General features: G+C 47.0%; 1 protein-coding gene across 7 annotated transcripts in view; it reads left to right on the top strand.

Moving 5' to 3' along the window:
• Positions 1-13,395, top strand: part of COQ8A (coenzyme Q8A) — a 124,543-nt gene that overhangs the window by 61,849 nt on the left and 49,299 nt on the right. For all 7 annotated transcript variants that reach the window (XM_073338683.2, XM_073338682.2, XM_073338678.2 and 4 more), the window contains 5 exons: positions 2,870-2,955; positions 4,217-4,357; positions 8,067-8,148; positions 10,187-10,280; positions 11,582-11,723. In XM_073338683.2, coding sequence (XP_073194784.1) covers positions 2,870-2,955; positions 4,217-4,357; positions 8,067-8,148; positions 10,187-10,280; positions 11,582-11,723 — 545 coding nt within the window. The remainder of the gene's footprint in view (positions 1-2,869; positions 2,956-4,216; positions 4,358-8,066; positions 8,149-10,186; positions 10,281-11,581; positions 11,724-13,395) is intronic.

Here is a 13,395-nt window from a genome sequence, read left to right as displayed (position 1 = left end):
TCTCACCTACCTTGTCTCTCTACAGGTTCCTTCTCAGTTGGGCTTTTCTAGCACATGAATGAGCCATAAGCTCATACAAAACTGCTGGAGGCTTTTAAAAAAAAAAACAAACAAAAGGGTGAAGACATTGCTAACAAAGGCAGCTGAGAGGTGGCGGTTCCTCCTGGGCTTTTCCTTTCCCTGACTTTTACCTTCCAGAAATGCCAGGGTAGATTTTAAAGGGCCTCTGAAGAGAGCACAGGCTGATGGGGAGACAGGTGGTGCTGAACAGAATCTATTTTTATAGAGTGATTCATTCTGAGCTCTTATCTGCAGCAGTTGATTCAATTTTACAGGCTACCATCTGTTTTCAGTTGCCTCACCCTCTGGAAACCCACTACCTTCTGTGGAGAGGTGCCAGGATGGAAGTAGAGTAAAGAATGGTATCTTTCTCCTCAACCTCTGCTCTGGTGCATGTTCAGGAAGAACTCTTTAGCCCTTCGCCTTGTGCAGCCAGTGATCAAATGTCCAGAGTTGAGTGAACCTTGATTCAGTGCATAGTCCTGAAGCCAGATTATTTGTCGGGGGGAGATACGCTTAAAATACTTTATACGTTAGAATGAGTTGCAATGGTCAAGTGCTTAGTCATTGGTCTATGTGCACTCATGTGTGAAATCATGGGGACAAGGGAGGACAGGTGCTGACCTCTGGATCTGAGGAGCAGAAGCACTCAATTTTCTTTCTCTTTCCTGCCTTCTAATAGAGTTAAACATTTACTAGCTGACTTAATTACTGTCTTTAATACTTGTAGGCAGTGTAGTTGTAGACATATCTGTCTCAGGATAGCTCGAAAGCTTGTCTCACCGACAGGAGCTGGTCCAATAAAAGATATTACTGCATCCACCTTGTCTTTCTGATATTTATAGACCTTCAGGCATTTTCATGGAGTGGTTGCTATATTGTTACTGTGGGGGAAGATAGGGCTGCAGCAACTTTGTTGCTGACAGTGGTAGCAAATGTAGGTGCCACCATCCTGTGATGGATCTGATTCTTGGGCTGGCTGCTGAGATATCAGAGTTAGTGCAATTCCTGCCACCTTGTGGTCTGGCAGGGTCACATGTAAGGGCTAGTAAGCAGATCTACTCTGCCTTTTTTCCTTGATTTGTGTGTTTTTTCTAGGAAAGCATTAGGTATCCCCAGGAGAATAACTTGCATGTATGTCCTGGTATACCACACTTCTTTAAATCCCCTGGCCCTGGTTTTAGAGGTTGGCTGAGTTAGCAGGAACTGTTAGTAGCTCCTCTGAAGATTCAGGTGTGTGTGCACATGTGTTAATAAGCACCTTGGGACCACATTGACCACAAGTGCGTGCATTGAAGTCAGTGAGATTGCAGCTGCTTATGCCAGGGCTGAATTTGTATCCCAGCCTGTATTGCTGGACTTTACAATGGCTTTGTTTAGCTTCTGGACAGTTTCATCAGTTCACCACTTAGTGGCTTAGCCTTGTTCAGCAGCACGTTTGTTAACGTTGTAACACGGTCCTTTTTCCTGCAGTATTGCTGACTTCACTGCTGGCACTGTATTACTCTGCAGTCGTATCTGAGCTGGCATCTTTGTTGCATGGTTGACAGCACCATGCTGCTACCACAAGACAGTGGCTATCAAGCAACCTTAACTACAACCTATTTATGTGTAAATGTACAAAAAAATTGTGCATTTCTTGGACATAAGTAATGATTATAACACTAATGAACTAGAAGTACCTGTTGCATGTCCAGCTCTCTCCAGGCATACAACTGCTGGGAACAGTGTCAGTTGTATGAAGAACCACTGTCCTCTTACTGCATGGACATCTCAGGAGATGCTGGGATTATTTGGTACAGCATCTGATAAAGTGTGCCAGTGTCTTGTCTTTGAAGTACCTTTCTTCCCCCAAGAGAGTGCACTCTTAAGTGACAGAGATGGAATCTCATTTTTTTTCAGCCAAAATTTGGTGCTTGAGCTGAGACTGGGTATTAATCTTCAGTATCACACAAGCCTTAGAGAAGTCCCAAGCCGCCATAATTAAGATTGTACACATTATGGTATAGTGACTGTATCTGGAAACAAATGCGGTGCTAATTTTGGACATGTGGCAGATGGACCTGTGCAGTACATTGTGCTTTTGTGTTAAATGCCATTTCATTGTTTTGGATTTGTCCCGAACTACCACAATTCTTAGTGAGGTGCAGCACCACAAATAATTCCTTCCCACATTCCTGTAGCAGCAGGATTGCTATGGAACATGCTGCTGATTCATCAGCATCTTAGTGAACAAAGCAGGCAAACACTGGAAAACCAACAGTAGAATATAGTGTGTGCCAAGAGATTTTATTCTTACAAGTTTTTATGCTTCAGTTTGTGACTGTGATGGGGGTGGGAGGTGTGGAAAAGTACAGTACTGATCTGTTTCTCCAATGCTGCAGCACAGTCCTGGTCACTTTGTTCTGGTCTGGAGGGATGGGGACAAAATGCAAGTTGTGTTGTCCCAGCTGTTCTGTCCCCAACCACCCTTTGCTCCTGTTACTTCTCTTGTCACAGGATTTGTGCAGGTGTCTTTTTTTTTTTTTTTTTTACTGGTTACCTCACTTCCCAAATGTAATGCTCAGCGTGGGAGAGTCTAGAATGGCATTTTTTTTCAGTGTTGGGAAGAATTTCTAATCATAATACTGACAGTGTAATCTTGGATTTGGCTTCTGTACTTGGCAGTACCCCGAAGAGTGGTAATTGGCGAGAGGGCTTTGGGCTACAGAGATGTATACACATTAGTCATTAGAAGCATGTTTATAAGTGTGAGTTTCTGTGAGTGTAGTTCGCTCTTTCTAACCAGCCTCAACTTTCCTCCTGGCAGATAACGCCTTCATCAACCCTCATCTCCAGAGGATTTTTGAGCGTGTACGTCAGAGTGCAGACTTCATGCCAATAAAGCAAATGATGGTGAGGAATATTCTGTCCTACTTAACGGGGCGAGGGTGTAGGAGTGGAATAAACACCCTGTGACTCGCCCCAGGTGAAGGCAGGGGCTGGTATTTTTAGAGTACTCTTTCAGTAAATATTTTGACTTTTATAAGACATGGGTGCAGCTAGTGGAGCTGAAAGGTTATACAAAACTTGATTAAGTGAGCTTTTCTCTTCCAGTAACTTAAACTCATCCACAGGAAATACAGAGAATACTCAGCACAGTACTGAATTAGTGCTGGGACCCACCACCCCCAAAGCTAAGCTGGCGTAACTGGGGCTGTTTATGTACATCACATTTTCTGTTTGTTATGCTTTTTTTCCCAGCCTCTCCCAATCAGGAGTGGGTTAAATTGCCAAAAGCACCTAAGTCCTATTTTCAAAAGTGACTTGGACACTTAGGCGCCTCAGACCCATGGAAAGTCAGTGGATGAAAGTTGAGAAGGTCAATATGGCAAAATGAAGATTTTAGCTAGTAACTTTTCAAGGTGAAATTTCACCCACTTTCAAGCAAGGTCAAAATGAAGCAAATTAGTTTTTTGCCATCCTTGATTTTTTTTTTTTAAACTACAAAGATCAGTAAAGGGGACTGAGGCAGATTAACCCATGAGAATTGTTTGTTCCCCATAAGACTCTGACCCAAGTAAGCTTCCGCACGTGTTTGGAGTGGAATGTGAAATAACGGGGTTGACCGTGTATCAAAATGCTATTAAGAGCAGATTACAAGTACTGTTCTATATCCTGCACCTCCCTAGAGTGGTTCTGCCTTGAGCCTGGGTTGCTCTTGTTCAGACTGGCAGCATGGCAGAAAAGGATGTATAATGATGATAAAGGGAATATCCCCTTGCCCTCTTCCCCACCTCCCCCTCTTTTTCTGGAAGATGGTGAAAAACAACAAGATAAAAGGCATTGATACCCTGATGATCAACTCCTTCTGTAGCTGTGTTTTTTTTTTGTTTTAAGATCTTGGCCCTCTACTTGCATGTCTCTGTAGCTTGAGCAGGACTGTGGGTGTTTGACTTGAGCCTGCATTTATTTGGAGATAGGCTGTGTTATATCTGACTAGATTTGCTACAAAGGGAAGATGATCTAGAAAGCATGGGGGCTTTCAGACTCTGAGGCTCTCCGAACCTTGCCAGGCATCTCAGAGGAACCGGGTGGCTTCCATCAGAGGGAAGTAAAATTTTGGCTCATATCCTAGCTTTCCTTTATCCTGATTTTTTTTTTTCTGTGTCTCTAGAAAACTTTGAACGACGACCTTGGTCCCAACTGGAGGGATAAACTGGAGTTCTTTGAAGAGCGTCCCTTTGCTGCTGCTTCCATTGGCCAGGTTCACCTGGCACGCTTGAAGAATGGTAAAGAAGTTGCCATGAAGATCCAGGTGGGTTTGCAATTTCTCTTAGTTCTAAGATGGGCACCATGAACTCCTGTTTGGGCCCTAAATGCCCTCCAGCTCCATTCCCCTCTACACAGACGTATCACATTTACTATACAAAGAGGGGTTTGAAGTGTTATGAATAACACACATGCCCAGGGCTGTGTTAATTAGGTGCAAGCACTTTTGCACCACTGTGTGGGTGCAGAAATTCTGTTGTCCACATATTTCTTTGCTTCCCCACAGAAAAAATGTCTTCTGAGGGGAAGCAAAGGGAAGCTGCAAGAGCAGTTGCTCGCTTCTCCCTGGCAGCCCAAAGCAGCCAGCAGAGATATAAATCAGCGTGTGGGGCGGGAGGGTTAACTGTGCACATATGCATGGAGAGATGTCAGTCACTGAGGGGAGGAGTAGTGCTGGGCAGGTGTGCAAGCGAGTGAATATGAGACTGTCCCTCTGGCTTGCTATTGCCGTGTGCCTGGTGTGGAGGGACTCTGTCCCCTCAGGCAGAGCATAATGTAGTAGCCTGCCTGCTTAGTTGTTCCCATTCTTAGTGAATTCCTGCAGGAGCATAAAACAAGTATAAAGGTTTTAAGGCTCCTTTACATTGCCAGAGTGGTGTAAAGAAGCATTATTGTAAATGACAATATGGCCATATAAATACTTATGGTGCTTTAGTGATTAGAACTGGTCTAAATATTTGGACTGAAAAATTTTCCTATCAAAATGTGGTTCCAGGAACTGTTTACTACTGACCCTTTCTGAAGATGATCAGTAGCCAACATAAATTGAGTTTGATTCCCCAGCCGTCACTTGCTCTTCAGTTGCCTCTTCTGTCATACTGAGCATATGGCTGTGTATATTTGTTGACTAATAACTAGAAATGAAGGGTCAATACTAGCTACATTACTATTAGACGAAGCGGGGTTGCGGACTTTCTCAAATGCTCCCCATTCTCCATCCATTGTATTGTAGTTTAAATAAAATACCAAAATAATTGAAACTGGCATGATTGTGTTATTTTGACTAATAAAATATGCAGAATTTTGCAGAATTTTAATTTTTTGGTACAGAATTCCCCCAGGAGTAAAGCACATATTGGAAGGACAGGTTTCAGGTCTTAAACCAGTCTCTAGCTATTAGGGATTAGGATGAGATCTTCACAGGGGACAGACTAGCTCACTTCAGTCTGTTGTGTTTTATACTTCCTCTGAGGAGTGAGGATCTGGCTGTTGTCAGACGACAATACTGGATTAGTGGATCGTGGGTCTGATCTGGAATGATAGTTTGTATATTCCTAATAGCATAAATGACAGTTGACTAATAGATCAGAATCCACCTGTAAGTGACTTATCTCATGAAAACAGTCGTCCTGACTAGTGCCCAGTGGCTGTTTTAAAAATCTTTGACTTGTGGCAGCCTGGTTGTCAGTCAGATTTGAAATGGCAGACGCTCAGCCATGTCGCAGCTCTCATGCATATGAACAGCGTCTGTCCGAACAATACACAACATTGTTTACCTACGCACAATAAAACTGTAATTAAAGCAGTCAACAGGGGCAACACAAACTCTGTGTGTGTGTGTTCAAACTGGTTTCAATGTTGACACCAATTTGGTGCTTCTAATATACATAAATTCTGTTGGAAGTGCTGGCTTTCAGTGTCATATGTTTGTAATCTAGATCAATGGCTTTCAAACTTTGGATCACAACCTAGTACTGGGTCGCGGAATGCAAGGCACTGGGTTGCCTGGCAGTTGGCCGGTAAAAACTAGTAGTCCCTACCTGTTCTGACACCGAGCTGCATCATGGAAGTGGCCAGCAGCAGGTCCGGCTCCTAGGCAGTGCGGCTACGAGGCTCTGCACACTGCCCCCTGCCCTGAGCATTGGCTCTGCTCTCCCATTAGCCTGTTCCCAGCCAATGGGAGCTGGGGGCGTGGTGCCTGTGGGCGAGAGCCATGTGGAACTGCTTGCATGCCTCCGCCTAGGAGGTGGACCTGCTGCTGGCCGCTTCCTGGGGGCAGCACAGTCTGCAGTGCCAGGACAGGCAGGAAGCCTGCCTCTGCACCCCGGCTGCACCACTGACCAGGAGCCGATGGAGGTAAACCCGTGTCCCAATTCCCTGCCCCCAAACCCGGAGCCCCGTCCTGCACTCCAAACCCCTCATCCCTTGCCCCAGCCCAGAGCCCCCTCCCACACCTGAACCCCTCATTCGCAGCCCTACCCCACAGCCCTCACCCTGCACCCCAACCCTCTTCCTGAGCCCCTCCCACACTCCCCAGCCCCAGCTAGAGCCCTCAACCTGCCGCACCGCAACCCTCTGTCCCAGCCCTGAGCCCCTCCCACACCCCTAACCCCTCATCCCCAGCTCCATTGGGTTGTGGGCATCAACAGTTTTCTTCAACTAGGTCACCAGAAAAAAAGTTTGAAAACCACTGATCTAGATGAATTAAATGTCCTCTTGATACAGATCTTAAGCCATATGTGCAAGTCTTGATGTTTCCCTCTGTGATCTGTCTCCACCTGGGTTGGTCGTTGTGTTTGTGGGCTCCTTTTGTAAGCAGGGGATATTTTGTGGATACTGGCTGGCTTAGAGGATTGGTGATGTGACCTAGAGTCTTTCATTTCTAGGACATTTGTTTGAATTCAGGCCAAGTTAATAGTGATGGAAGGTTATCATGGTATCATTTCAACTCCCAGTTGACAGGTGTTCAGAACACAAAAAACAGTGTAGAATTGGCTCCCTTCTTGACAGTCCTGTGTAGAGAGAAGTGAAATATTGAACAGGTGAGGAAACTGATCCAGGCTCTCGCCAGTTCAGGGTTGGGGCACGTCAGCACATGGCATGTTATGCTTACCCTGCTGCTCTCCATGCACTTCTGTTCTGTGGATAAATAATGGACTTCAGTAAATCCTAACTGGTCATTTTACTTGCAGGGAGATTAGGGTAGATTCTAAGGTGCTCTCTCTAAGGTGTTTGTTCTGTTGCCCATCGTCATATGTCTGACTACCTTCCAGGTAATAGATTTACGTAGTGAGGTCCATAGTGGACTTCTTAGTCCTTAGTCTTCTCTCTTCTGGTGTTATAGGAAGATTTCAGAGTAACAGCCGTGTTAGTTTGTATTCGCAAAAAGAAAAGGAGTACTTGTGGCACCTTGGAGACTAACCAATTTATTTGAGCATAAGCTTTCGTGAGCTACAGCTCACTTCATCGGATACATACTGTGGAAAATACAGAAGATGTTTGTTTTTATACACACAAATCATGAAAAAATGGGTGTTTATCACTACAAAAGGTTCTCTCCCCCCACCCCACTCTCCTGCTGGTAACAGCTTATGAGAGTCCACATAAGCTGTTACCAGCAGGAGAGTGGGGTGGGGGGAGAGAACCTTTTGTAGTGATAAACACCCATTTTTTCATGATTTGTGTGTATAAAAACAAACATCTTCTGTATTTTCCACAGTATGCCTCCGATGAAGTGAGCTGTAGCTCACGAAAGCTTATGCTCAAATAAATTGGTTAGTCTCTAAGGTGCCACAAGTACTCCTTTTCTTTTTGTTATAGGAAGCTCTGCTTGGGTGTATTTTTGAGGTGGGAGGTATTGGTGGCTATTGTAAGTGACATTCTGATTATGGTAGAGAGTCCTGCAGTAGCCTAAAGGTGCACTAATCCTGGAATGTTCTGACTTCATTGCTGTCCTTGCCTTTCTTCTCCTGCAGTACCCTGGTGTAGCCCAGAGCATCAATAGTGATGTTAGCAATCTGATGACTGTCCTGAGCATGAGCAACATTCTTCCAGAAGGTAAAGTAACTGGCACACTGGCTGAAGCTTTCCAGGGGAGAAACATCTCTCAGGGTCCTGTGAGGCAAGGTTGGGAGGAGGAGAGATGGTTCAGACACCTACTAGTACTTCTCCTTGGTTACATAGCCACCGCCTTAACAATTGGCATCTGTGCTGGGCCTCTTTGCATCGCCTCTCCCCACCACCTATTCAGTGCTGCACCATCAGAAACATCAAGAGCTTGGGCCACTCCAGACCTGTCTTCTCATTGTGGTTGGCACAGCCAAGATCTTAGTCATGCAGGCATACGGTTTAGAGCCCTGCAGCCTGACCCAAACTCAGCTACAAATGCCTAGTCTGGGTCAGGTGGGAAAAGAACCGGGGGCTTTTGGGCTTGGGTTGGTTCTCCTCTTCCTGTCTGTGGGGAGGTGTCGCAGTGCGAATGCAGTGCAGCAGAAGGCGGTGCATATCAGGAGCAGTGTGTGTATTTGCTGTTGCTCTGACCTCACAAGCTGGAGGTGGCGGCAGTGACAATGACTCGGTTTCACAGGGGAAGGGTTGGGTTGGATTGAAAAATGTGGTCAAGTCCAGGTGGTGGACGTGGTTGTGTCTGTGGCATGGTAAAAACTAAGGTCTGAGCAGACTTCTAGGATAGTTACCCCCAAAAAAAGACTGAGCTGACCTTCACAGGTCATTTTCTTCCAGCATCCTAAACCGATTGTGGGAGGGAACAAACTCTTCATTTAAAGGGGTGCCCTTCCTAAGTCCCTTAAGCCAAAAACAGGCCCTGTGGAGCCCTTTGGAAACCTAGCGCTCCCACAATCAGAGCCTTAGCCAAAGAGGCAAATTATGTAAAAGAGAACATCCCATCGAGCTCTTTCTGGGTGGGGAAAGGCCATGGCACGTGGTACTGTTAGTCTCTGGACACAGATTTTTCATTCTCCAGAGAAACTGCCAATCTAGACTAGGCAGCAACAGCACCTGGGAGGAGGACTCCATTTGGAAATGCTGCATGCTCCAGAAGAGAGCACTGCATGCCCATGTGCAACAGACACGAGTCATTTCACTAGCATCAGCACAGGGAACTCTCCCTCTGCCCAGCTTTCCTGGTGTGGAGTCTGTGCCTGATGGGTGTGTTTTGCCTTTAAATGCTTTAATAATCAAATACCTATTTGGCTGGGGAGCCCCATGTAGAAACCATCCCGGGCGGGGGTGCCTGTGCCAGGGGAGGGATGTATGCTTAATAGGGAGTGTACAAGGCCACCCCTTTCTCTGCCTGTTTGTGCATGGGGGACCTGCTGGGACTCTTGCCTAGCTTGAGCAGTGTCTGGGGAAACTTGCTTCTGGTGACTTCCTGGGCCTGTGCGTGTGCAGCGTAGACATTGGCTTATGGAATGTCTCTTTAATGCCTATTATTTGCCATCACAAATCCCAGGGTTCAGCAAAATCCATTCTCCTTCATGTCCTACAACTCTGTGCTCATTTCCTGCTCTCTCCAGCTATGGAGGTGAAGATGACAGGGATGAAAATGACCATGGTCAGACCCTTCTCCTGAACCTGAAATACAAATGTGTGATCCCTGATAAGGGCATATGCATCTCCTCCTCCTCTTCCCCCCCCACCCCTCCCACTGTTGCAGTAGTTGGAGAGCTGGGTGGGATTTCTGTACATGCTGCTGTTGCTGCTACAAGTGTATTTGAAAGGGTTACTGCTGAGTGAGAGGAATTATCCTGTCTGGCACCTGGGGAACAGGGTCCTGCCTACGTGGCCCACAATACAATCCCAGCCCTCAATACAATCCCAGCCCTCGCTGGCCTGGTGAACATAAGTTGCTTTTTCTGATCAGAGACTGAGGAATGAGAGTGAAAACTTGGTCACTGTGATTAATCATAGAATCCGAAATGTGAGCCACTTGGAGAGGCTGCGTTGCCTTGGCTCCAAGCTGTTTGCCTTGCAAGTTCTCTTCTCAGCCAGTGGCTTGCTCCTTACTGAACCACTAAGCATTTCCTATGCCTGAGAGTGCCTAAAGATCATCTTCCTTCTGCAATTCTGTTTCTAGGTCTGTTTCATGAGCACATGATTGAAGTTCTGAATAGAGAATTGGCCATGGAGTGTGATTACAAGAGAGAAGCTGCCTGTGCTAAAAAATTCAAGTGCGTTCACAGTGGTGCCCTCCGACGCTTCTCCCCCTGGTGCATGATGTTGGGAGGAGGGACCCCATTATTTAACTCCTGGTGCTAGGGCTTCTGCAGTGGTCTTGACTCCCAGAAGTTCTTGGGTGTGCCATGGGGGCAGGAGATGGGTGGGCACAGGGGGAAAGGGTAGTTCTTTAAGATTGCGGGAGTGTAAAATGCTCCCAGTCATCCCCAGTGTAGCTCCCTGCTTTTGGAGCTGGTTTTGTTGGTTGGACACCCAGTGGTGCCCAGCTAGGAGCAAGGCAGCAGCTGATGCTCCCTCTGATCCAGGGCACAATTGATGAAACTGCCTGTTGGCTACCTGGGGAGGGGTCCTGCCAGCTGCTGAGGCAGGACTGAATTGCTCTTTTGCCTGCTGGGCACTCCTGGCCTGGTGGTAGAAATGCGCTCGTATTCTTTGACACAGTAAATGCCTCCCTTCAGACTTCTCAGCCCAGTGCGCATTCAGGTGTTTGATGCTAAGAGCACAGCTCTGCTTCCCTTGTCTCCAGCTGCCCTTCTGTGGAGTGCACTCACTGTTTTATGTGGAGGAGAGATGGGAGACAACCTCCTCTTTCCCTTGGTGCCCCGCTTTGTCCCTGGGAAGAGCTGCTGGCTGGCTCTGCAGTGTACACGGCATTTGCCAAGGGGGCCATCTGGGCTCCTTGGGGTAGCTAAGGTTTAAAGGCTTGTGTCCTCATGACAGTGTCATCTGGTTCTTTTTTTAAATTGCCCCTGCATTCCCTGCTCTTTTCAGTCCTGTGCCTACTTGGTACCCCTGCAGGGGGCGCCCTCTCCAGGCACCCCGCTGCGCTACACATGTGCTCTCCTGTTGGGACGGGGGGAGGAGTTCCCAGTAATGAGATGTTTCCATCCCCAGTGGCAGCAGGTGTCACCCTTATTGCCTTCACTGCCAGCCTTGCTTCTGCATGCAGTCTGAACTCTATCAGGCAGAGAAAAGAGAATTTGGTGGGTTCCCCCATTTCCGGGGAGCTCCGAGCAATTCTAGTAACCACAGTCCTGGCTGGGATTAGATGGAGTCTTCTTTCAGAGCCATCAGTGGCTTGAACCAGCTGGAGTGGTTTCTACTGTTGAATGTGAGGGATTCCTCTCTCCCTATCCCACATTGCAGGAGCTGGGGACCCCAGGTGGTGCTGGTGCAGGGCATTTGGGTGACCTGTAGGCAGCTGGTCTCTGCTTGTAAGGAGACTTTGTATTTGCAATGCTGCAGAAGTGACTGCCTCCTTGGGATCTCCTAACTCTTTCCTTGCTGTCCCCAGGGAGCTGTTGAAGGATCACCCTTTCTTTTACGTCCCTGATGTAGTGGATGAGCTGTGCAGCCAGCATGTCTTGACCACGGATCTGGTGTCTGGGTTCCCGCTGGACCAAGCAGAAGGATTGAGCCAGGAAATCCGGAATGAGGTATTACACCAGCACTGCTGTCGCTGGGAGCTGTGCAGGGAGCCGTGTTTGCTTGGTCACTGTCTTGGGGCCTTCGTTTGTGACACTGACTTGGTCACTACAAAGTGCAAGGTGGAGGGAGAGCTGCTAGGGCAGGGGAACACTGACTCTTTCTGTGCTCTCTCAAGAGAGGCAGCTTTCGATTATAATTGGTGGGGCTTGTATGGATTGTAATGGTGGTTGATTCTTGCAAGGTCTGTGATTGAGTTTAGGCCCTGTAAACTTTATGCATTATTACAAAGAGAATGGTCCTTCTCTATGGGCTGGGGGAGTAAATGGCAGTAGAGCCTTGATTGTCCAAGAAGACGTCTATGGGCATGTCCTGGCCCCCCAGCTCTTTTAGACTTTCTGTTGTGCTGTGTATCACTATACAGTTGAAGCAGCATGCTGTATTGCTACCCTAATGAGAGACAGCCCCTCTTCTCTACCTCTCAAGGGGGACCTGACCTTGGGAGAGGTTCCCTGCTTGTTGAGAGGGGCTCTTTGCTTGCAGTTGCTCTCTTGGAACAAGAGCACAGAAATGCATCGCTTCCCATTGCATTAGCAGTCAAACATAGCTTCCCTGGCTGGATTGGCTTGTGCAGCACAAGGGTATTGGAAAAGTACCTTTCAGTAAACAAGCAGAGGGGAGGGGAAGCAAGGGATGTGAAGGCATCAGTGCTGAATATAGCAAGGGATGGAGAGTTACAGCAGGGCAGGCAGCTCTGGCTGCTGCTCAGTTAGCAGAAATAACTGCCCTGGTATTTGGATTGAGTTGTTTATGGACTGGTGTGAGCTATCAGCTGTTAGCAGGTCACTGAGGAAGTGCACAGAGTATGTTCCTATAGATAAACAGATCCCAGCAACACACTGTACTTGGAGCTGTGCCAGATCCAGTTGCCTGGGCTGTTTGATTGTTGAGCTTGTCATTCGTGATAATGTGGCTGTTTGGTGAAGGTTTTTTAATAGCCCACCTGATGACAAAGCATTTCCCACTTACAAATGGAGATGATGTGGGGTCTGTCTCTCACTCTGCACAGTGTCCAAGTGGTTGACTTAGTGACTCTCTAACCCATGTCCTCTTGGCCCAAATATGACTGTCTTGCACTAGTTTCGGCTTGTGTTCAGTGTTGCATTATTACTCTTGGATGGGGTGTTTAAAACCTGTTGCCTTCTATCCAGCACTGGACAATAGCTGGATGCAAGCTAAAGATTTTCAGAATAAGCAGGTAGTGATGCTGCCATTGTGACTAGAGGGCGTTTCTCTGTTAAACGGGCTCTGACACAATTGCCTCTCTATAAAAGAATCCTGTAGGATTTTAGAGCGAGACCCTTTCTATAGGTTCTTTTTGAGCAATCGTATAGAAAACTCTATATTGCAGCATTCTACGTAAGGTTCACAACGCTGATAGTCTCGTTCCCTATTACTTCCTTAGGTTTTTAAGGATAACTTCTTGAGAGCCCTGTTAAATGTCTATAGAACTTTGTAGATTTCATCCTGACTAAGCTCTATAGGATTCTTTCACAAGGGTGAACTATAATTGCTGCTCCACTGGCCTCCCCAATCTCTGCACTGTTGGATCTCCTTGCATTGTAAAGAGCTCCCCTTACTGCCCTGGGGACACCAGGGAGAGACTTTCTGTGAGAGATGGTA

The sequence above is a fragment of the Lepidochelys kempii genome, chromosome 3 (assembly GCF_965140285.1).
Source record: "Lepidochelys kempii isolate rLepKem1 chromosome 3, rLepKem1.hap1, whole genome shotgun sequence".
Taxonomy (NCBI): domain Eukaryota; kingdom Metazoa; phylum Chordata; order Testudines; family Cheloniidae; genus Lepidochelys; species Lepidochelys kempii.
The sequence above is the reverse complement of the archived record's forward strand: the minus strand, read 5'-3'. Positions and strand labels throughout refer to the sequence as shown.